The sequence below is a fragment of the Poecilia reticulata genome, chromosome 7 (assembly GCF_904066995.2).
Source record: "Poecilia reticulata chromosome 7, P_reticulata-male-v2, whole genome shotgun sequence".
In the NCBI taxonomy this organism is placed as follows: Eukaryota; Metazoa; Chordata; class Actinopteri; order Cyprinodontiformes; family Poeciliidae; genus Poecilia; species Poecilia reticulata.
The window spans coordinates 10113690-10135127 of record NC_088836.1 but is presented as its reverse complement, the minus strand read 5'-3'; the positions used below and the strand labels follow the sequence as shown (position 1 = coordinate 10135127).

Sequence of the window (21438 nt, the reverse complement as noted above, 5' to 3'; positions counted from 1 at the left end):
TGGAGGCTATAATAACTCAGGATGAGGTGGAAGAAATTGATCTTTTCACAGATTATCTCATAACATACAGCGGTGTGCCGACATTATCTGATATATAATGTCACAACATGTTTACAGTTGTAACAATTATGTGAGAAACATATTCAAGAGTTACATGCTGCAGCTTTAAGCATAAAAAAATTCAAAACTTTACTGCTATTCATTAAACGGACTGGAAACGTGACCTACCACACAACGCAAAAACACAGCATAAGAAGCTAAAATCATAGTTTAAAAGTAAATCAATTTGGACAAAATGCATTGTGTACTGTTTATAGGCTACATGCATAATATTTCATTACAAATTGGCTTTTTCTTTCAAAAACTTAGATTTGAAAATAAATTTTATGTGTCAGTTGAACCACTTATTGTGAACGTATTCTTAATGCTCAACACTATTACATTATACAGTTAAATTTCTTATTTGACAGAAAAAGGTAACCCCATCAAAAAGTAGGGCATCAAAAAATTGGGATAAACTCTTGTTGTTCCTCTCCACGGAAATCTTTAGTAAAAGGCGAAAGATTTATACGATCTGAAGAGAAACAAGAGTGCATGACCTACACAAGATGTTGGTGCAGCATTTCTTTTGACGTCATATCCACTTCAGTGACGGTTCTATTTAAATGAACAACATAACTCATTTCAAACTTCAGGATCCAACTCTCATAAAAAAAAATATATATATTTTAAATATTTCTTGAAATTGTCACTATATCTTGACAGTAATCAGTGAAATTATGAAGCTTCTCTGCTTTAGCCCTGTGCTATCTAGAAACAACCAATCAGACACAGGAGGAGGGTCTTGGCGAAACAAATAATAAAATAATTGATCTCCTCCTTGTTCTGCATAATTACTCCGCTCAGTCAGAAACAGCCAATCAGAACTAGCAGTAATCAGCTAGCCGCCATGCTATCAGGAAGTTTTCATTCAGTATCTCAGGATTGTTTATTTTAATGGATCCTGTATTTGTCTTTGAATGTTAAGTTTTATACTTGATTTTTTTGGCAATGTTGAGAGGTTTTATTTTGGCTCTTTGCATTATTTAGCCTCTTCAGAGCCATCATATATTTTCAGTCTGATAAAGATAGTATTACCGATAGCAGTACAATTTGCACAATGTCTGTTTTGTTTTCTTCTTGGAAAAAGTGATTAAAAACAAGTTTTTGTCTAAATTAAGGTGAATTCATGGTTCCTTTTTCCACATAATGTAACCGGTAGTGCTTATGATTAAAAAAAAAATTATTTGATCGTTAATCGGCCGTGATCGGCTCTCATGGGTGATCAGAATCGGCAGGAAAAAACCTGATCTGCACATCTCTAGTTGTTTTTGATCAGGAGTGGACCAAAAACACCCCTGAGTAAAGGGAGGCAATAATAGCTCAGGATGAGGTGGAAGAAATTGATCTTTTCACAGATTATCTCATAACATACAGCGGTGTGCCGACATTATCTGATATATAATGTCACAACATGTTTACAGTTGTAACAATTATGTGAGAAACATATTCAAGAGTTACATGCTGCAGCTTTAAGCATAAAAAAATTCAAAACTTTACTGCTATTCATTAAACGGACTGGAAACGTGACCTACCACACAACGCAAAAACACAGCATAACAAGCTAAAATCATAGTTTAAAAGTACATCCATTTGGACAAAATGCATTGTGTACTGTTTATAGGCTATATGCATAATATTTCATTACAAATTGGCAATGCATTTTTAATGCTCAACACTATCTACATTATACAGTTAAATTTCTTATTTGACAGAAAAAGGTAACCCCACCAAAAGGTAGGGTATCAAAAAATTGGGATAAACTCTTGTTGTTCCTCTCCACGGAAATCTTTAGTAAAAGGCGAAAGATTTATACGATCTGAAAAGAAACAAGAGTGCATAACCTACACAAGATGTTGGTGCAGCATTTCTTTTGACGTCATATCCACTTGAGTGACGGTTCTATTTGAATGAACAACATAACTCATTTCAAACTTCAGGATGCAACTCGCATAAAAAATATATATTTTTTAAATATTTCATGAAATTGTCACTATGTACTGACAGTATAGTATGTAACAGATAATCAGTGAAATTATGAAGCTCCTCTGCTTTAGCCCTGTGCTATCTAGGAACAACCAATCAGACACAGGGGGAGGGTCTTGGCGGTGTCAATCAAAATCTGCTCATCCTCCTCCTTTCAGTACATTGTTTTTCCGCTATTAGCACATTTAGCAGCTAGTACATGAAGTTGGATGATAGCATTAAGACCCTCCTCCTAGCTCTGATCGGTTGTTTTTGATCAGGAGTGGACCAAAAACGCCCCTGAGTAAAGGGAGGCTATAATAACTCAGGATGAGGTGGAAGAAATTGATCTTTTCACAGATTATCTCATAACATACTGTCACGACATGTTGACAGTTTTAACAAGTATGTGAGAAACATATTTTTTAAAAGAGTTACATGCTGCAGCTTTAAGCCTAAAAAATCCAAAACCTTACCCAAAAATTCATTAAACGGACTGGAAACGTGACCTACCACACAACGCAAAAACACAGCATAACAAGCTAAAATCAGTTTTTTTTTAAGTAAATCCATTTGGACAAAATGCATTGTGTACTGTGTGTAAATATGCATAATATTTAATTACAACCTGACTTTTTCTGTGAAAAACGTAAGATTTGAAAATTAAAGTTTTATGTGTCAGTTGAAAATTCTTAATGCTGAACACTAGGCATATTTTATATAAAAATTTCTTATTTGACAGAAACAGGTAACCCCACCAAAAGGTAGGGTGTCAAAAAATTGGGATAAACTCTTGTTGTTCCTCTCCACGGAAATCTTTAGTAAAAGGCGAAAGATTTATACGATCTGAAGAGAAACAAGAGTGCATGACCTACACAAGATGTAGCCGCTGTATTTGTTTCGACATCACACCCGTTTCACTTACGGTGCTATTTGACTGGCAAACATAAGAACGAATTTAAGCCTAAAAAAAAACAACCTCACAGTCATTCATTGAGTATACTGAAAACTTTACATGGACAACGTAATAACACGACTTTACGTGTTAAACGCATAGTTTAAAAGCAAATTCATTTGGACACAATGCATTGTGGGAACGCAACGGAAATCACCACGCCTTTATATTATTTAACCACTCTATTCTTGCTCAAACCCTGTGTACTGTAAAAAATTAAGACAGTGTACGCTTTTATACAATGTAGCACAACGATTAAGTTTTCATTCGATTTAACACTCCCTGTAAAAAGCTAGAGAAGGTGTTTTCTATTTCAAGGATTCATACCTGCGCACTGAGCGTTTTTAACCGAACAAGCCTGCAAGAGTCAACACAATCTAGGATCTCTGAGCAAGTTTTTAAAAAAAGCAAACGTACTAAAACAAGAAAACACTTCTAAAATATATAACTGTTTTAACACGGTGACCATATTATTTCAAAAATGAGTAACTAGGATTTTGAAGGAGAACTGAACAGCTCTCACAAAAAAATATTATACTAGTGGGATGTGGTATATTGAAAAGGCTGGGCAAGTTAAAAATACCATAACTGAGTGGGAATGATTTACGTTATTTTTATAGCACCAAACATAGACTGTTCAGTTCTAATCATAAATCTTATTCAGAGTTTCTGTATAAGGGGGACGTATTCATACCGATTTCTCCCACAGTTAATATTTCATCTCCTGTCTCCGTAGCTGCCACTTCCATGTAAGGTAAGAGCAGAAATAGCATGATTTTGGTTGACGTAGTTGTTCATGTAGAACTTTAAAAACTGCTTTAATTCACAGTGTTTATGTTAAATACCAAGAGGAACCGCATGTTTAACTTCTAATTCACCTCAATTAGAAGCTTAGTGATATTTAAACGCTACCTACATTTTCAGTCTCGCGGTCAGACGCTGGTTGTGCTCCCGTCAAAGCGCTCTCATTGGACAGACAGCTGATCTCCAGTCAGCGTCGGTAACGGCGGCAGCCAATAGCAAGAGAAAGACAAAGAGAACAGTCAGCTGCAACTGATCCAGAATCAGGGCTAAATATCATAAACACCATCCTTGTTGATAGTTTCTTCTGCAGAAGAACATAGATCTCATCACTGACACTCTACGGATTGGAGTGGTATTACACAATGGTCTCCTATCTTTTCTTAACTTTGTGTAGCGCCCACATTTATAGGCATATTTCCAATGAGTCTCGTTTGATTGAAAGTATATTTTGAAAATAACCTTATTTACAACGAGCCCACATTATTATTATTTTTTTTATTGCTGATTTAATTATAATTTGAAATGTCTTTATTAGCTGTATGTAGAAAATCATAATTAAAACCATTAATTTAAGTAGGATTTTTCATCAATCAGGTTTAAAATTTTGAATCATACTTGACTTAAGAAGATCTTAAAAGTAAAATTAAATGTAACTTACAAACGTTTGCTGCTGCTGTTGCCAAAATTGTTTGGGCCCCCCTGCGCAGCTGCTGTTACAGTTTTTTGGGTCTATTTGACCAATAAAAAGCATCGCAATTTTAAAGGCTTGCATCTGCCTTGCTTTCTTTGGTTCAAAACTGATAATTAGCACAATATTTACTGCTCATGAATTTAACATCCAACAGTCCATGCAAGTAGGTTGCATAAATGTTTATTACTTTTAGATACTGAAATGTCTCTCCCCACAAGCAACAGTCAAGAGCAACATGCAACTACACATAAAGCAATTCCAGATTTCTCAAAAATGCTATGTAATTGCATTTTTTTCAAGCTTCAGTACATAACTTTAATAAAAAATATGTTATCTCCATATTTGTTAAAGCTGTCACAATGTCGTAGCAGTTTGTTATGAGACAGATAAACAATCAATCTCCTCAATCTCCTTCCTGAATTACTAGTAATGCACCCTTCTGACCAAAACAACCAATCAGAACTAGTAGGACGCTCTTGAATTAGCCTCATTCACTCACTGCTAAATGTGCTAATGGTGGAGAAACAACTTCATTACAAGAAACCGTTTATCTGCCGTCATTGGTAGCTATGCTAACTAAACTCACAGTTTGAATCTGCCAGTTCTGTGCTATGCTAACTGCAGCACAGCACAAATCGAGGGGGAGGAAGAATGAGCAGTACCACATGAGATTGTGATTGACAGCACTAAAACTCTCCTGCCACTGACTGGTTGTTTCTAGCACTGGGAGAAGGCAGAGGAAATAGATTTTTCACAGATTACCTCTCATACCATACTGTCACAACGTAATGAGTTTTAAAAAATATGTGACAGAAATATTGATAAAAAAGTGACATACTGCAGCTTTAATTTCACTCAGGAGAGAACAGGTCAGGAGGGATGTGGGTTAGAGCTGCTGCAGACTGACTCATCTGTTAAGTGGTAAAAGGTACAAGTTAAGAATATGAATATGTTGGTATAATTTTTTCCTTAATTCATTAAATGCTAGTGAATTAATTAGCTTAGTTTGTAGCTAAGCTAATTGTGCTAAATGGTTGATAATCTCACAGTTTACCCACCTCTCGGAGAAAAACTGGGTTATAAATTAACACTCTTGCCTTTTTCTCTCTCCCCCTCTTTTTTTTTGAAAACCTGATTTTATAACTTTTCGTAGCAGCATAGTAACTGTCACAATCATTCGTGTCTTCGACTGTCTGCTGCTAACGAACCATTTAACGCAGATAGGGGGTGGGGGAGTTCAGGGCAAATATGGATATGTGTTTATTGATCTGGGAGTGGGAACATTAAATTTTTACAGCTAAAAACAATCTTTGAAAATACAATATGATTAATTTTGTAACTGACAGGGCCCTGATTTCTTTTTTTTTATATAAACAGAAAATAATTAAATTGTGGAGGCCCCCTGTTGGTCAGGGCCCCTAGAATTGTCATCACTTTCCCTTCTAATACCGCACACCTGGTGACGAATGCAGGAGTCAAATCCCGTCGCTAACGTAAATACAACCGCTATAAATGTCTGGGCAAGGCGAGATTATTGATCAATTAAAAATCAATTTCATATATGTAGACCTTTATGCACACTCATGGCTGGGAAACACTTTTCGGGGTAAAAACACTGATCTGCAACACATAAAATGAATAGAGCTGCTAAACAATAAAACCAGCTTATTTAGCAGGTCTGGGATTTTTTAAAATCCCATTCACAACGTGTTCATGAAACACACCGGAGTTACCAGTCACCAACTCCTGCCTCATCACCTCCCAAAGACGAAGCTGAAGTGAATGCGTCATACCAATTTTATTTATAAAGGACTTGAAAAACCCACAGGACCAAAGTGCTGTACATATATAATACAAATATCATAAAAATCAATGAGCAGTAAATAAATCTTTACCAGAGATGATTGTGGCCAGCGCAGTATTTGTTTACGTACATCTGAGTTTCTTCTAATTTATTAGCATCTATTGTTATTCTTTAATGTCTGCCTTTCTTTCTGCAAAATACTTTGAATTATGTTGTACAGAAATTATGCTTTAGCCTCCAAATGATTGCGACTCCTGTAGCTCTATGTCAGAAAAGGGCTTCTGTTGCACATGTGCCACCTATACCCTCCTGTAGTCCTCATTTTCTGTGTATAGGGAAAACACGTACAAATCTTGGTCATTTTGACCCGAGGACAACAGGAGGGTTAAATCCAGAGATCCTTAAGGTACATTTAGATATTTATGACCACCTAAGGTGTAATAGCTACAGATTTGTTTTGTTTACAGTATTTGAATGAGATTAGAATATCTCTCAACATCCTCAGATTCTTAAGTACTCAAGGTATTTTTTTAACAAAGCTGCATAAAAGCTAATCAGTAAAATCACTGAAAAAAATGGGTCTGTCTTTAATGTTCACCCACAAGATAACAGTATTGGACTCTTAAAAATAATTTTAAAAAGGGTTAAAATCTAAAACACAGCAGATGTGTCCAAAATTGGATTATTTCAGTTGTAAAAACAAAAAAATATCATGCTAATTCGCTTCCATCCTGTAGGGTAAAGAATATGAATTTTGTATGCCTGAATCATTACAAATTTGCAGCATTTAGACCCAGTGCAAAAAAAAAAATCTTGCGTTTCAGCAGGAAGTAAAAGGAGGCAAGAGTGTTACCAAAATGTTTACTTTATTTTTCAGCTTTTATTTTAATTCAGGACAACTCATTCAAGAACAATCAAGAAGAATTAAGCACTAATATGTTTATTAGATTTTTCTCTCTTTTTACATTTTGTCAGAGATGGATGGTGAATTTTTATCCAGAACTCGTCAACGTAAAACAAACAAACAAAAAAAAAAAAAGAATATATAATAACAATACATTAATAATCAATTCAATACAATGAAGTGTGGCGTCCGACAGAATAACAATGGCCCAGAAGGTGTAGGTTTGTTGTTTTCACTGCTTCCTCCGTGGTACTGCAACAATCACCAGCACTAACTCAACTCAATCAACGACAGCAGAGGAAGAAAACGGAGTGCGCTCACAAAGTTCTGCAACCCAGCCTCCCAAAGAGGAAACACTTTTTTTTTTTATTATTTAAATAATATTTTATCAAAGCTTCTGTTTTTATCTTCATAAAATGTTTCTAAAACTTATCTGTCTAAACTTTTTTTTTTTTTTTTTTTTTGCATTTTTGGATTCATCTCCCTTCAGAGATTTTGCTTTTTTTTTTTTAATTTTTTTTAATTTTTTTAAAGATTTCTGTCTCCATGGTGTGTATGGGAGTGTGTGTTGTGTGTGTGTTTGAGCATCTACACCTGTCACATGTGTGCGCTTGTATTTTTGATGTGTCCTTGGCTGAGGCTGGGAACAAGTCTGAGTTGTTCAAGTGCTCATGTGAATATAAAGCCTGCACTAACAGAGCTCGAAGGTGCGATGCTGAATATGTTTGGAGTGTGTGTGTGTGTAGTTCATGCCCTTACGCTGCTCTGCCTGCATAAGGTCACCGCAGGTAAGACATTCATACTGAGAGGTTGAAACTAACTCAAGCAACAACTTGGGTGGCCTGTAGTAGGATGTGTGTGAGAGTGTGTGTGTACATCTAACCAAAGTGAGCTTATCAAGGAATCTGTTTAGCTTGGATGTGCTCGAGGGTGAGCAAACATTTTGGAGTGTGCGTCTCTCAGTGCCTACCGCATGCGTTTGTGTGTGTGTGTGAGGAAAAAGAGAGGGCTGAGTGTTTGAAAACTGAGGATTCATGTACCTGCAGGTGAGCCGAGCACGCTTTCCCGTGCTTTTGCACCGGGTGTAAAGCACATGAGTCCATTTAACCACTTCCTGTTGTTGGAGAGGACTTGTATCTGTGTGTTGATTGTTTGTCTGTCTGTTTGCGTGTTTGTTTGTGTGTTTGTAAAAGAAGGCACGGAGGGTGGTGTGGGAGGCTCAGTCTCTCAGGTCCATGCTGGAGCCGAACAGAGCCACCAGCTGCTCCTCGTAGTGGGCGATGTTCCTCTTCATGATTTCCTTACAGGAGCCCAAGAGGCGCTCGAACGCCTGCACGTCTATTACTGCACAGAGAGGAGGAGAGGAGGTTATGTGCCGTTCAGCGGCCCCAAGTACTGAACTACATCACATACGGATCAACTTTTATCTCCTGAAAGCTTCTGGTTCTTATTAAAGGGGCGGTGTTATGCGTTTTCCGGGCGCACAGTGCTGTTTTATGGTACAATCAAGTAACTATGTTACGTTCAGTTACTCTAAAATTGGGAGGAGCTTTGTTGAAATAGGCACCGCTTTGTATATCAAGCACTAAGGGAGCCTGAATGGTTGCCATGGGAGACTCAAGGATTTCTCAAATATGCATAAAAGAGTCAAAACAATACTAAAGGTATGTTTATGATTAAGGAATAACATATGACAAAGCTCAAAATATTTATTTTTCATAATACTGTCCCTTTAATGATCTGTTAAACATTTTAATCCGCTATTTTCAGTTTTTGTTGTCAGAAATGCACTAAAAACAGGCTGTTGACGACAGAGGAGAGTTGTAGTAGCCGAACATTAGACAATGTAGTTAAATCCTTTTTGCAAGCAAACTCCCTGATACTAAACTACTTTGACAAGAGCTTTTAGAATTTTGTTAGCACTGGAATCACTCACAAAAGTTGCTTTCCACTCCTCAAAGAAGGGTCAAGTAAAACAAAAGGTACATTTTGACTATGGGCTCGTCAACGTTTTTTCCTCCAGGCATTTCTCTGAATCTCGTTACCAACGTAGGGAGTTTGCGAGCACTTTTGTTGTGAGGTCCTAAATCCTGCCATTCGTATGAATAACATCCATGATACCGAGGAGCTCCTCAGCCGAGTCCAGAATGCGCTCGTTGACTGTGAACAAGCAAAATCCGCTTAAAAAAAAGTCAAGATGTAACTTCTATTATAAGTGATTGTTTTCTATTAATTAAACAATATTACTCTCTTATAATCCCCAATATAAAGAGCAGAATAAAATGTTCTCAGTCTCAAAGGAGGCTCAGCGGTAAAATGAATTAGTGCTAATCCTTCACAGCAGCAGAAGGCAGGGAGAGCGACGAGAAAAAAAAAAAACTTTAAAGAGAAACCCAGAGCAACAAACAATATTGCTACAGGACAGCTGAATTACATTTTCTCTGCTTCACAAGCCAATCAGCAGTTGTGGCAGACAGCTGGTGATAACTGCCAGCTCAGTCAGCTGATAGACGAGAGTGACAGGTTTGTGTGGAAAGGTGCATGGATCCACTCATGAAGACGAGGAGACGGCGTCCATATTTCATAGGAGGAGGAGGGGAGAGGTGACAAGCTGAAGCACAGCTGTTAAAACTGCTGCTCATTTCTTCCATTTAAAGAAAAGCATGGATATTAACATCCACTCAGAAAATTAGAAACTACAAGGTTATGGCAGATGAGTTGATTATGAAATAATAATACTTTTAAACCAGTGGTGTCTAAACTTTGTCACATGGGCCAAAATTGTCAAGTCTTTTTTTATTTATGGGCCAAAGAAATGCAAATTTCAAAATACTAAAACCACAAATAAAAGATAGATGTCTTACTACTCAAGAATAAACTAAGCATACAATATTTGAAATTAAACGTATAAGAAATGTCAGTTTTTTCTTGTAGGAAACGGAAAGGTTAGTTTAAAACGTTGTAGAATCAATTCTTCAAATGAAAATAAGAAAAATATTCAGCCTATTTTCAGGATTGACAGCAAAGTTTGGGTCAATTTTTGTAAGAAAAAAATATATTCTGTATTAAGTCAATTTGATAAACTAATTAAAAGCAAATATAGATCCCCTAAAGTCCGTTTCTGAGTACAAGTCAGTTGTTAAATCTACTTCTATTTACAATAAAATAAATGAGAAACCAAAAGCATGTTTCGCTTAATGTTTTCTATTTTATAAAAATTTTATTGGCAAGAATTTTGCTCTAATTAAAGATAAAAAAGTCTCAACCACCTGTTCTGGTGGGCCACATGCAATCAATTCAGGGGCCGCAAAACTGTTCAATCAGTGAGAAATAAACACACGCGGTGCTGAAGTCGTCAGATGTTTACTTATCAGCTCTAAATTAAATTATTTTATTTACCAATAATCAGAGAAGCAAGGAACCACACAATATCCCTATGGAGCCATTTAGCTTAGATGCTGAATATCTTTTCCTTAAACATCCACATGCTGCGTCACACCAGCAGATCTCATCTCATCATTGTCTAATGTTCAGGATTACCACCAATGCTAACGGGAGTTTGTCCAACAATTAGTCTTACCCAAACATTTGACATCTCCTACTGCGTAGGCTGAGGCGGCCCGGGGCTTGTTGGTGACCAAGGCCAGCTCCCCGAAGTACTGGCCCCTGTTAGAGCGTGCTATCTCCACCTCAGAGTTGTCTGCGTGGTCTGCCTTCGTCTGCAGGGAGGAAGATGAAAAGGTTAGGAGCTCCCCGAGCGCTGCCTGTTCTTGGCGCGGCGAGAGCCGCTGAGAGGCTGTGATGGATTCCCTGCTGTTGCTAAGCAAAACCTGGAAGCCCTCCTGCAGCCTGGCAGATATTAATTGAGTGTGTGGGCTGCAGTACTCCATTGTGCTCAATAGAAATCAGCTAGTGAAAACAGTTCAAGACAATAAAAGAATTACATTGTAAAGCTGCTAAACTACAAGTGGAGGTGAGGAGGGTCTGTGCCTTACTTTACTCTTCATCATGATTTTGACTTCTCCAGATTCTACAATGTAGAAGCAATCAGCCTTGTCTCCCTAAAAATGAAAAAAGCAAAAAAAACAAAAAAAACAACAACAATAAATCAGAAATGGAAGTTCAGGGTAAAAAACAGTGGAAACCTGTAGTTTCCCACCTGTGTGATGATGCACTCTCCATCTGAGAACTGCTTCACTCCTAATACATCCACTATCTTCATCCTCTCTGTTGCCTGGAAAAGAAAAAAAAAGGATGTTGAAAGAAAGCAGAGCCAGGAAGCGGTCGGGACCGTCTCACTCACCGCTCACTCTCATTCAACCATTTCACACTTGTTGGGTGATCTAAGCTTACCTCCAGCGATTTCAGCAGCGGCACGGACTCGATGAAAGTCTCGTACATCCTCCTCTTCTTGGCATTGTTCTTGACAATGAGTCTTCGAAATGTTGCACGGTCCTAGGAACAAAAACATTGTGAGAACATAAAAAAAAGAAAAAATATCTCTCCTGCACAGAATGGATGTCTGGCTGTTGTCTTTCTGATTTTAGCCACCAGGAGGAGCTGCAGCAGCATAAATCATCAGACTGGAGCAGAGCTCCATTCATAGATTACATGGCTCCATTCTTAACCAGTTTGAGCATCACAGAAAGCATCGCTAGGCGTTCAGACTGTGGTCTATCTTGACAGTATGCAAAAACTCCACTCTTGCTTTTAGCAAAAATAAAGCATGAGATTGGATTTTGTAAGACTTTAAATAGTGTCCCTTCAGTTATTTTACTTTTTACAATTCAGCTTTTCATTTGCGTTCTTACCAAGCCCCAAAGTGCGCCCTCCTCGGTGGCTACGATGGTGGCGGCACGTGGCGTGTTGTACATGAGGGCCAGCTCTCCAAAGCTGCCCTTATTGTTGTACTGACCCACAGTATTTCCTGATACCTCAATGTCATACACGCCCCTAGAGAGAGGGAGAGTTGGACCAAAACAAAACAAAACAAAAGGTTAGCAAAATATTACATCAGACAGTCATTTTGTAAACTGGCCTAATGCTTTAATCAGCGACCCTGGATGGATTTTTTTTCTGCACAGTGGGTGACAATATAATTAAGAGTTTATATACAGTACGTGAAAGCAGTCAAATGAAACCAATTTTGTTTAATCCATCACAAAATATCCTCACCTCAAAAAAAGCACAACTTGATTTTTATACCACTTCCACAGTTTTTCTTCAAAATTCACCATTAATTTTTTTTTGCGGAATCCTGAATCCAATCTCTGTTTCACATTTGTTTTGCAGGATAGTATGTTTAATATGTCGAGTCATTTTTTCAGAATTAAAGTAAACTTTTTTTTTTACCTATACATTTCTTCCAACTCTTAGAGAACTTGTTTAGGGATCCAAACATTGGAGATTAGGGATTCATTTCACAATTAACAAGAAATTGTAATAATTTAAATCCAAATCTGCCAGGGGTTTGAACAGTTTTGGTCTTAACTATACGTGTCCCAAATAAAAACCTCGTCTGTTTAATTGTTAATAACTGAATTCTTTACAAAAACAAATTGTATGTAGAAGGAAAGGCCACAAAGTGCAGATCAATGCTTTGCTAATGAGTGCAACATTTGAACAGAGCAGCTCTGAACTGCCTCCTCTTTCCATCTCTATGAGGATTATACATAAGGAAGGTAATTTGCATTGATGTTGCTCGGCAGGATTAATCAGTCATTTTCTAAGAAGGCCTGTCCTCTCATTGGTTGTGCGGAGGGGCTAAAGCCCTCGTTGCTGTTGGGAGTATTAGCTTACTTTGGATTAGCATGACCATGGGGACAGCGATCGCCTGTGTTCTCAGGTAGCTCTGTATGCATGTGCCACTGAACGGCTAAGTTTCTAGCCCTTTAATTCGACGCGCAAAGAAGCCGTGATCAACGATAAATCGGTCAGCACAGAGTTAACTTTAAGCAGGAAGAAGCAGTATTTTATTTAAATAAATGCTTGAATGAAGGCAGTAATAATCAATGGTAATAATGGAGTGGGCTAGTGCTCTGACTTGTGCACAAAGTGGTGAGAGAAGACACACAGGGCGAGTGTCTGCATTGGAAATAATTTACTATCCATCCCGTTGCTGCTCTGCTCTGTGATGATTTCATTTCCTGTGATAAAATATGAAAACCTGTCACTGCATTAAACAACTGATCTTGATTGCTGAATCGCAATTACACGCAAGCATCTAGAACAATAAAGCATGTGGTCCACAAAAGAGAAACAACTGGATTGACATGCTGAGGTTAAAACTAAAGTCTTGGAGTAAATTACGCAAGCGTGCTCCATAATGTTTTACAATGATCCTTATCGCTTTATTCCATGCTCCGTCCAAATCATATTCCGGCTTCTCCCTACGGACTTGCACAGGATTTTCAGCTACTTCCTGTTTTATGGGCCTCAGAGAAGGTTGTTTATTCTTTACTGAAACGCTGCCAAATGGGAGCACACTGGCAGGGCAAGAGGCTGGATTTAGAAACAGCTGAAAGCAAGGGACAAGTAAAGCTGCCCAGAGGTTGATGAATAAATTGATATACACTGAAGTGTGGAGGAGGAGACGTGATCACTGCCTAAATAGGGACAAAACGGGAGTCATTTTGCTGTATTCTGCTCATCTTTCATGATAGCAGTATCTGTGTGCTAATGCTCACATCCCACCCTGCTGATGACATTAACTACCACTCATTACTTTGTCCACGGAAAACCCCGGCACAGTATACGACCAGGCAGGCGTGCCGCTCTCAAAGGTCATCGCTTGCATTGTACAAGGCGGCAGGCTGCGCGGGAAGGTGTGGGAGATTGAGCCCAAATGGAGCTATAACAATGTGTTGAGCCGATGTGTCGAGAATGAATAGAGGCAAATGACAGACAAACCAGCCACCGGCCAAACACCGGCAACGATACGCTCTCCTAAATGGCAGGTTTAAAACTTAGACATGTTTAAGTGGAGATGGCACATACAAAAAAGTTTGGTATTTTAATGCCTGGATATGAAAATCGGAATAAAACTGCAGCAATTTTGCTCTCGACTTCTTTTACATCCATAAAAACATCAATAGGTGTTTAAAGGCAATCTAGAAAAGGTGCAAAAATACTTGCAGATTTGTAGCTTTAAACTATGGCTGCGCAAATTTAGGAAGAAAATAAGGTGGTAACATCTCAGCTGTGATGTAGACCACAGTTAACAGCAGAATTTTATCGCTACTCTTTTCCATTATTGTGATGTCTTAACCTCGCTTCCTTGGATTCAAGCGTCTTAGTCACCGAGATCTAATTCAGGTGTGTGTATAAAAGCCAGTGAAAGTCCACTCAACTGGCCACATATACAATATTATTTGCAATCAGAGTTTGAATAAACTGCACTAACAGTACTGCACCAACATCCGTGACTGAAACAGCTGACGTCTCGTGACGATGAATGTGAACACTGTACGTTTTTAAAGACTTCAACACCCCTTGAAGGAAATAGATCATCTTTAAATGCAATTAAGTAGCCATTTATAAAAAAATTAAAAAAAAGTCCTACCTCTCTATGACATAAAAGTTGTCTCCATCGTCTCCCTGATCGATGACATGCTCCTGTGGTTGAACCTTCAACTCAAACATGGCGTCCAGTACCTGTGAGAACTGCTCCTGCAAGATGGAAGAAAATCAAAAGTTAAGAAGTGAGACATTGAATTTCACATGGGCACCATTTCTGAATGTAGAAATGATTAGATTTCATAATGACATCAACAGAACAACTGAGAGACAAAACAGGGGAATGAATGACTGGTTGGAATTCAATAGTGCAGGTGGCGTCTATGATTTTCTAGGATACGTTTCGTATAAAATGAAATGCTGGTGCTCCCTTGAAAACAGCAGGACTTAAAAGATGTGAATTTAATAACTCAATTTTTGCAACCATAACAACCAACAGTCCAGTGTCGCTCAAGTCTTCCTTTGGAACCATTCAGCAATCCCCGAAGTAGAAAAAAACGTTTTGCTGGGAAACATCCATCTGATTAATATCAAACTTCAATAAGGCCAAGAATATTAAGATGAAAAAAAGAGATTATTCTTAAAGGAAAGCAACAAAACAAAGACTCTTTTGAACATTTTCTTTGAAGCAAAATTAAAGATGAAAAAAAAAAACCCAGATAATAGTTCTGAATAGTAAAAAAACGTTACTAGATAGTCTCAATTTATTTTTTTCCTCAAACAAAAAAATGTTGACTGATGCATTTATAGACCAAATAAAGGGAGTTTTTTGTTTTGATGTATTTAATTAAAAAAGTAAAAAAAGAAAAACTTGATTCTAGTGTTCAACATGCAGATCACTAAACAAAAAAAGTTGATATTGATCAGTCTGATTTGTGCATTTTCGATTAAAACGAATGTGCATATGGTAGCATAAAGATGGATGCACATCTTCGGTGAAGATTGTTAGAAATATGTGTTATCACTTTTACAATAGTAGTTAGTTTGTTTTTTTATTTAAAGGGATTTAGCTTTCTACTGTGTGTGAGCTGATATTAGGTTGAAACCTGTGTCTTCCCATTATTTACAAGAATGTCTTTGTAACATGATTATAACAGGAGGCCCCATCTTCCTTTCTGCCCTCATGTGAAAGAATTAACTGTGTGAAAAGATAAAACTTGCTTTTCCCTCCATCTTGAATCCTTATCTACCGGGACAATCCTTACTTGTGAAACTGCCTGTGTGCAGAAGCAGTTTCTGTTTCCCCCTCTTGCCTTTCCTCCCCCCCTCCCTTTTCTTGATAAGACAAGCTTTGACCAGAGGTTTTCAGAAAATACAGTGAACCGCTTGGAGTAGAGGTTCACTGTATTTTCTCCTTTTGCAAAAGTCTGGTTTAAAATTGATATATGTTGTCTGTGGTTCTTGTATGTAGGTTAAGAAAATACCTATTGAAGATGCATTGTTTTTAATTTCACCATTCTCCAATGTCATCAGTAGCTACATTTCCTCAGTGTCGCAACACAGTCTACCTGATCTAGTGTTTTGAAGAGGAGTATGTCTCGGCAGGCCTCCTGCAGTCTGCAGCGCTGTTCGTCTGTTTTTGGGTGAACCACTCTGGGCTCAGCGTCTTCGTCGTCTTCGTCTGGGTTGAATGCTTCGGCACAAACTGACAGAAAGACATGCAATTCCATTACATTCATCCATGTTCCACATTTATACAAATAAACTATTACATAAAGAGGAAAAAAAAACACACACAGACGACAGTGGAGAGCATATAATGAGGCGACAGCCTGCAGGATAAGTGAGATGCTGGAGGAGCCCAGAGGAGGAAATGACACGTACACTGAAACATGTTTTGCCACACCAGAAGACAAACCCTGACAAGGTCATTTCAAATTGTCACTACGTATCTGCGTTTCTCCTCCTCTGCAGACACACTACACTTCTCACATGACATCTATACTAAACACACTATCGTCTCAGAATGTGTGCGTGTGTGTGCGGAAATCAAGCGAGTAACGTCTTTCCTCCCAGGAGCGGTGCCAGTGATGTTCGCAGCAGTGTGACCTCGGGAGTGTCAACGTGTCAGCTCCTTTAGTTCAGCTTGATCAGGTAGTTTAAAAAAACCCCAAAAAACAACAACAAATAGAAGAGAAAACACAGCTAAAAGTGTGAATCTGGATGCAGAACCCAGACCAATCAAAATACTGAATATGAGGTTATAAAAGGCAGACCTCGTCCTCAACATGTTGGTGTGAATATACGCAGTGATGTGTATTCTTCACTGATATCCTTTTAGATCAGATAATGGAGCAGGCAGGCTTGCTGCAATAACATTTTGTTTCTCAGCGCCGACAGATCCTTTTCCCCAGGCCGGGGGGGAAATTAAGGACAAGACTCTTAAAAATCAGAGTTCATTTCTGACATGGTACTTTGGTCAAGCCAAATACAAAAAATATTGAAACAATATTTTACAGATGTATAAGTATATCACGTGTTTTGTCAAAATGTTCTAAACCGACGTATGAGCTTCTAAAGGAAGAGGTCGTATTACACCGTCTGTCAGATGCGGTAGAGTAGAATATTAAGACAGTTTAATTTGTGATTGGATTGTGGGAGTCAGATGTACACAGCAGGAAGCAGAGAGCCGCTGGTCATCACTTTGCAGCCTGGCAGGCTGGATATGTTAGCAGCTTCTGTGAACACGAACAGCGTTGTTCCCCAGTGGAGCCATATGTTATTATGGTCCCATTGACTTGCATCTGCAGCAATACCCACTAATGGTAAGTTGTAACATTTCCCCCTGAAATGGGGTCACGTTTGTAAGGAAAATGTGTTTGAGGGTTGAGCAGCAGAGCGGAGTATGTGGGTTGTGCCCATGAAAAAAAACAAATAAAATGAAATAAAAATGCGCCAGAGCCTTTCTGCCAAAGCCAAACGGCTTGTTCTGCTGTTGGATCTCGCTTGGTGACCTTTATTCGATTTGCTGTAGGAAGAAGCCAGATATCCTGGCAGTAATGCATTAAAGAGCCATATACAACCACAACAAACAAGGAACCGCCTTCCTCATGCTGGTCACCAGTTTGGTCACGTGTTGCGGTGGGATGGCATTCCATTCCTCAACCATTTTTTGTGGGAAGTCAGCTGACGTGGTTGTGTTGGTCAGTCCAACATGAACCGCAAAGCCCAATCTGATCCCACAAGTGCTTTCCATGGCATACAGTTAATTGCATAGAAGCATTGTGATGACAATCACAAAAACCCACACAAACCTCTATTGTTTATGGTCTAATTACCAGCATTTGTTAGAATTTTTCATTTTTGAACACTACAGCAAATTGTTCACTGAAGGAGATGGTAGGAGATGTATTTCAAAGGTTCAATGAGATGCACATTGGCAGATGTGCCAGTATTGTTCAACTGATTTTCATTGCATCAATCAAGGGATTAAAGGTATGGCAGCTACATTGGATTCTAGGGTCAGGCTGGTGCAAAAATGGCACTTATATTTGGAATTCTGATAAAATGCAAATCAAACACACAATTAATAGGACGATCTGTGTTATGTATAAAATTCAATGTTTAACATGTTAATGTTTGAATTAATTGTGAATGTTAAGTTTTTTTTTTTTTTTGCTCAGTCCAATAAGCAGTAAACAAACAACTGGAGAAAATGTTATTTATACACCATTTATTGGCTAATCTCTTAGCAGGAATGTATAGTTTTATAGTTGATTGGGGGGATTGACTATATCAACCATATTTTTAGTTTCTATCAAATGTAGCTCCAATATCAATAGATTATGCTGCTTCATATTTTTTTGTGTTGGGTATAAGCAGCAAAAACAACCCAGTAGGGAGAAAAACAAAACAACAAAACAATAAATATTGAATATTTATGTTTGTGGAAGGAGAAAGAATTTAATGCTATGACTGAGTGCAAATAGTAACACTACCTATTTTTTAAAAAAGGATGTTTTATTAATTGCTAAACTTTTAAGTTGCTGGTTTTTCTTTTTTTTCCATCATTTGGAAAATATACAATTTGGGGTTTAAACAGCAAGTACAAAATGAGTACTTATATTTGAGTTGCGCTTCTGCTGCGTGACATCAGGGAGAAGGGATCTGTATAATAATTTTCAATTCCACTCAAAAATACTTTTTTGATCCCAAAGGGAAAAGAATCGCTATTTAATTGCCAACAAATTTAAGAATCCTGGAAGATTCTTGTTATGGATTCTGAAGTAGTCAAAAACTGTACATAAACCAAATAACTGCTTGGACGACAACAAATGGTCATAATTAAGGTATTTTTGCACTCCATTTGTAATAGCTTTGGTGACATCGGGTTAAAGCAGCAAAGAGATTTTTAGACGGTGAAGCGGTTGTGAGTTAGTCAAGTCATTACAGAACAACTAAATTGTTTCATTGCCAAAACAGAAGTTGTCTGCCAGAAGCAACTTTACATAAAACCTTGAGATGAAAATAATTAACTTTATTTTATTTCCAGTAGCTGCGTAAACTATTCATTATCTGTGATCTGATATAAACACAAACCATTAAATCATTAACTTTTTACCGTCGTACAACACCATGATAGTAGTCTTGTTATAGAACAAGACAGCACTGTCACAGTGACTGCTCTCGCACATCAGAATGAGTGAAAATCTTATTAAAAACTAGATTTCAAATAGGCCACAAAGTTTTGATTGAAGCACCTTTAGGTAAGGGGGTTCTTTCTTACTCCCAACAAGCAGAATCCATCAAAATTTTTAAAATGATCTTAAGCAAAAACTCTAAAGATCTAAATGTAGAGGACAAACATAAAGTTGGCAAACCTTGCTGGATAAAAGACTTCAGAACTATCTTGATTTAAACCAACTGGGGAAAAAAGCAAAACACTATTATTTATACATCTATGTTTACATATGCAGTTTTTAGATGAACTTGCTTGTGAGCATTGCTTCTCATCTGGCACCAACTGCTAAAAAGGAAAAGCCAGCTCCGTCCCAAGTATCTTTTTTAGGTTAAACTCAGAGTGTGTGAACAAAGTCGGCTTCAACAGCAGCCGAGTGCTCCGGGTGGAAGTAAATGTTGCCATGGTGAACTTAATAGCTACTGAGAAAAAATTGTAACTCCTGAGGACCCAGTGAGCAACCAAAAGCCTTTCCTGCATACATTTGTGTTTGTTTGGTGTGAAAATCTTGACAGAGGAATGAGTTTAAATCAGGGACACTTCCTTCTTTTTGTCTATCTAGATCTGTAAACAATACATGATTGTTTTAAGGTTTCTGGCCTAATAAGTGTTTGATTTCAAATTTTAGAGTAAATTTTTAACTATGGGATTTTTTAAAAAAATAAAAGCAAAAAAAAAAAAATTTCCCAAGTAGAAAACAGATTTTTTTTTACCAGTAAGCTCTCTTCATATACCAGATAAAATACATACCAAATAAACCTTGAAAAATAGCAACTCAAGTTTTAGTTTTTTTTTTTCCTGTTTCATTTTTTACTGTGACCTGGTATTACCATTTTTTGTAAAAAATAAAAAAATAAAATAATAATGCAAGTCTTTCATATAGAAAAAAGACTAGCCTTTTTTCTATAAAAAAATAATAATTTTAAGCATACTTGTTAAAACTGTCGTGACATATACTGAAAAAAAATTAAAGGCCTCCCCCTGTGGTCTTACAGCCATCTGAAGAAATACACTGCTCCCGGTCAGAAACAATCAATCAAAGCTTTAAAAGTATGAGTGTCAGAGAAACTGCACCATGCTGATGTAAATGTTTAGTAGAGAATAACATTCAAGTAAAATTAACTCCAGGAATGTGAAGCCGCTTTTAGGACTGAATGCCATTTCTTTCAGATTTTATATTAAATATTCAATGATGAATTTTTATGTGTGGATGGTTAGTCTACATACATTTACCTAAACTAACCATCCCTAGCAATTCCCACAAATTCATAGATTTGATTTCCTTTACCTTTCCTGACAAGCAGTGAATGGGATTGGGGGAAAAAAAAGAAAGATGGGGAATATGGTAGAAGAGATGAACGTTTATTTATTCACTTAAACCATGCAACACTGCAGCCACCCAATAAATTGGGCTCATGTCTCTGACTGTAATGAAAATTACCGCCTCTTTGCTCATGCATAAGTCATCACCAGTGACCTGCAGGATCCATCTCCCTGCAGCACGAAGAGCAGAGTGGGTGAGACTCATTTCCCATATACAGACGGCAAACCAGAGCAATTGCATCCATCTTCCTTCCTTACTGGTTAAACAAGCTGTAGAGGACTAAAAATCTGCAGTGAGAACACCAACTTTCAAAGTTGCCTTGTGACCTGCTCTGAAATGCAGCAAAACCAAGCAGCAGTGAAAAAGTAAGCTGCCTCATCCCTAAGAAAGTGTCATTGTCCCACGATGAATCAACTTTGACGTTTTCCATATAAAAACTCAGTATTCACCCATAATTGGTTCTTTTCCTTTTTGATTTACTCACAAATATGATTAGTAGTCTTCAGATTAATGCAGAATGTTCCCATCTTTGCCTTTTTGGTACATTCTGTTGCACATTTCTGGTGTAACCCTGCACCTGAAGTCCTGATAGAAAGGAACTAATCATCTTTAGAGTTTTTCAAAGTTCTACTGAAGCAGTGGAGTTTAATTTAAAAACATGGCGCGCTGAAATATGGAGACATAAAACCAGACAGTGAA

General features: G+C 37.7%; 2 protein-coding genes and 3 non-coding genes across 5 annotated transcripts in view; all 5 read right to left on the bottom strand.

The window, feature by feature from the left end:
- Nucleotides 1–4044, bottom strand: part of hyal3 (hyaluronidase 3) — a 53173-nt gene extending 49129 nt beyond the window's left edge. The window contains exon 1 of the mRNA XM_081608824.1: nt 3936–4044. The gene's annotated coding sequence lies outside the window, so the exon portion shown is untranslated. The remainder of the gene's footprint in view (nt 1–3935) is intronic.
- Nucleotides 479–594, bottom strand: LOC145552373 (U5 spliceosomal RNA). Its single transcript, XR_014088408.1, has one exon. It is a non-coding gene; the product is annotated as a U5 spliceosomal RNA (small nuclear RNA).
- LOC145552366 (U5 spliceosomal RNA) lies at nt 1824–1938 on the bottom strand. Its single transcript, XR_014088401.1, has one exon. It is a non-coding gene; the product is annotated as a U5 spliceosomal RNA (small nuclear RNA).
- Nucleotides 2816–2930, bottom strand: LOC145552398 (U5 spliceosomal RNA). Its single transcript, XR_014088433.1, has one exon. It is a non-coding gene; the product is annotated as a U5 spliceosomal RNA (small nuclear RNA).
- A 3121-nt stretch (nt 4045–7165) lies between the features above and the next one.
- prkar2aa (protein kinase, cAMP-dependent, regulatory, type II, alpha A) overlaps nt 7166–21438 on the bottom strand; it is a 42796-nt gene continuing 28523 nt past the window's right edge. The window contains exons 4-11 of the mRNA XM_008413198.3: nt 16246–16382; nt 14784–14890; nt 12034–12175; nt 11576–11677; nt 11382–11456; nt 11218–11283; nt 10803–10941; nt 7166–8566 (exon numbers count right to left, since the gene is read on the bottom strand). Of these exons, the coding sequence (XP_008411420.2) occupies nt 8442–8566; nt 10803–10941; nt 11218–11283; nt 11382–11456; nt 11576–11677; nt 12034–12175; nt 14784–14890; nt 16246–16382 (893 nt within the window). The 3' untranslated portion in view covers nt 7166–8441. The remainder of the gene's footprint in view (nt 8567–10802; nt 10942–11217; nt 11284–11381; nt 11457–11575; nt 11678–12033; nt 12176–14783; nt 14891–16245; nt 16383–21438) is intronic.